The following is a 2,397-nucleotide window of genomic DNA, read 5'->3' as shown; positions in this document are numbered from 1 at the left end:
CCCCCAAAAAAGAGTGCCTGGCAATCCAATGGGGGGTTGACTCTGTTCGCTATTACCTCCTGGGATGCCCATTCACCCTCTGCTCATTCCACGCCCCACTGCAGTGGTTTCATAACATGAAAGATGCCAATGCTTGGATTAACTGCTAGTATCCACCTAGTAGTGGTCCATAGGTTGGGAGGTGCAGATTGCTGGAGCTGACTTTCTTTCTAATTCGTGAGGGGGGCTGTAGGTTAAGCCGGACGGCTCCCTGGGTTAATTCAATTTTGCTACGTGGAGGCGGGAAGTGGTTCGTGGCTCTGGCAGTGCCAGGTGAGGACAGCTGACAGCAATGATCTAATCAGGTCCTGAGAACAAGCCCATTCATCTATGTCCTCTGTCATGGATATTTGTTTTTAGTCTGTATCTTTTGATTTATTTGAGCTACTCTACCAAGTCCCGATGTATTAAATAGAGGACATCCTGGGCTTTCCATTGATATCGCATGTGTTGGCCTCTTGGGTGGCCTCTTTTAGCTCCAAAGAGAAAAGAAATCACAAAAAACTTCAATGGGAAGATTTTTTCCCCCTCGGTTCTCAGGAGGATATTTTACGCAGTAGTGCGCTGGTGTGTGGAAAGGAGTCTGAGATGGCTGAGAGTGTGAGAGTGGCTGGAGCTGTCCTGGGAAGGAGCTCAAATGATCATCCATCAAAGAGTGTGCACTAACACATTGTGTGTGAAAACTAGACACTATGTCTGCAGCATTATCTTTCTCATAGCTCAGGAAGTGCTAGTTCTTCCTCAATTTTTTAAAGCTTGAAGTCTGTGGCCATCAACTTTACAATAAGCATAAAGCAATAAACCTTTGCAGTTTTATTTTATAGGTCATCTGTCCAATATTTTCAGTTAAGCACACTGTAAATTTAGAAGGAGCCCTGTCACAGACTATCATCCTATCTGAGCTGTGACAGGTTTGAGCCCTTGACACCATAAGTGTAGGCAGACAAAATAAAAATAGATGCATTCGTTTATTTTTTACAGTTTTACTGGGAAAGTATGAATCTGTGTTCTCTTTAGTATATTACGCATTAGACAAACAGTCATTTGATCCAAAGAATTGATTAGTGCAGCTTTATAATTTACAACAGCTCTTCCATCGAGAACAGCAGTGCAAACAGATTGTTAGACATAAAAAATAAATAAATAAAAAACTATCATGGTGGGCATAATTATGCTGTGCAACACATAAAAGGAAATAAAAGGTCTGCATACCTGTGGTGTAATGACCTCATAAAGAGCGTAGTTTGTGTACTCTGTACCGATCCACACCTTAACCCCAGGCCTGGTCACATAGTTCTTCAGATGATCGAGGATGGTATCATAACCTTTTAGCTGCACACAGAGGGCCCCTTCACAAGAGGCATTCAAGTACACCTTCAACTCTTCAGTCACCCGCTCCACGTGGAGAAAGAGCCTGTTACATGACGTGAAGGGAAATAAATACTGCATATCCTTTTACATAATATATAAACCACTGATAATAGGTTTGCAGCTGGTATTTGTGATGGGAATTATAGGAAATAAGGAAATGCAAAACGATTTTTATTCGGTGAAGTGTAGTGTCTAAAAAAATGAACCTACCAGATCTCATCCATTGTGAGTAGAGTGTAGGAGTAGAAGAAAGGGTTGTACGGGATGTCATTGCCACGCATGTTGAAAAGCCCTAAAAACAAACAAAGAAAACATCTCACTGTCAGCAAGTTCATTTATTTCCTCACTGGGATCAATTTGGGCCACGAAGCGCTCTTTGCATCTATTGTCAGACTTACGTGACTCTCTCTGTGTAGCTGCTATTTCAAAACAGGCTCTAATTCAAGTCGGAGTCACGAACAGTCTTCCGAATGGTACCCTTCCTGTGTTGGTTTGTGGGTAGGCTGCCTTTGTATAATTCAGTCTGCAGAAATCTTGCTTATTTCCGATTGAATCACATAATTTAACCTGTGTGGAGTGATGGAGCTGGAGGAGTGATTTTAGGTTGACATATAGAGAAATTGTTTGAATACGTTTCTAAGTGATTTCTTTTTTAATCCTAATATTCTTTATCTTAAAGGATTCTTTTTTTGCAATTACTTTCTTTAAAGTTAACATGTTCATTAGTGGGGTGAAGATTTTGTACCCAGTGGTAGCTTTAGACAGTATAAAAGATGGACATGGCTTCCAGATCGGAAGATGGAAAGTAAAGTTTATGTACCTTAAAACTGCATTCTTTTGATTGCCAGCAGGGGGCGATAGCTGACTCTCCTGGTGAGGTTTTGTGCTCAGTCACTCATTTTGGGTCATAATTGAGAAACAAGTGGCAAAAATAGCTCATCTGTATTTTATTGTGCTTGTGTCCATTGAAACAGGAAAGGGAGCCAC

The 2,397-nt window shown here is 41.2% G+C and overlaps 1 protein-coding gene across 1 annotated transcript in view; it reads right to left on the bottom strand.

The window, feature by feature from the left end:
* The window catches only part of xpnpep2 (X-prolyl aminopeptidase (aminopeptidase P) 2, membrane-bound), a 19,392-nt gene that overhangs the window by 9,769 nt on the left and 7,226 nt on the right, over positions 1-2,397 (bottom strand). The window contains exons 9-10 of the mRNA XM_005722919.1: positions 1,621-1,702; positions 1,252-1,453 (exon numbers count right to left, since the gene is read on the bottom strand). Of these exons, the coding sequence (XP_005722976.1) occupies positions 1,252-1,453; positions 1,621-1,702 (284 nt within the window). The remainder of the gene's footprint in view (positions 1-1,251; positions 1,454-1,620; positions 1,703-2,397) is intronic.

Source organism: Pundamilia nyererei, unplaced genomic scaffold (assembly GCF_000239375.1).
Source record: "Pundamilia nyererei isolate P.nyererei 1_Seehausen unplaced genomic scaffold, PunNye1.0 scaffold00008, whole genome shotgun sequence".
NCBI lineage: Eukaryota > Metazoa > Chordata > Actinopteri > Cichliformes > Cichlidae > Pundamilia > Pundamilia nyererei.
The sequence above is the reverse complement of the archived record's forward strand: the minus strand, read 5'-3'. Positions and strand labels throughout refer to the sequence as shown.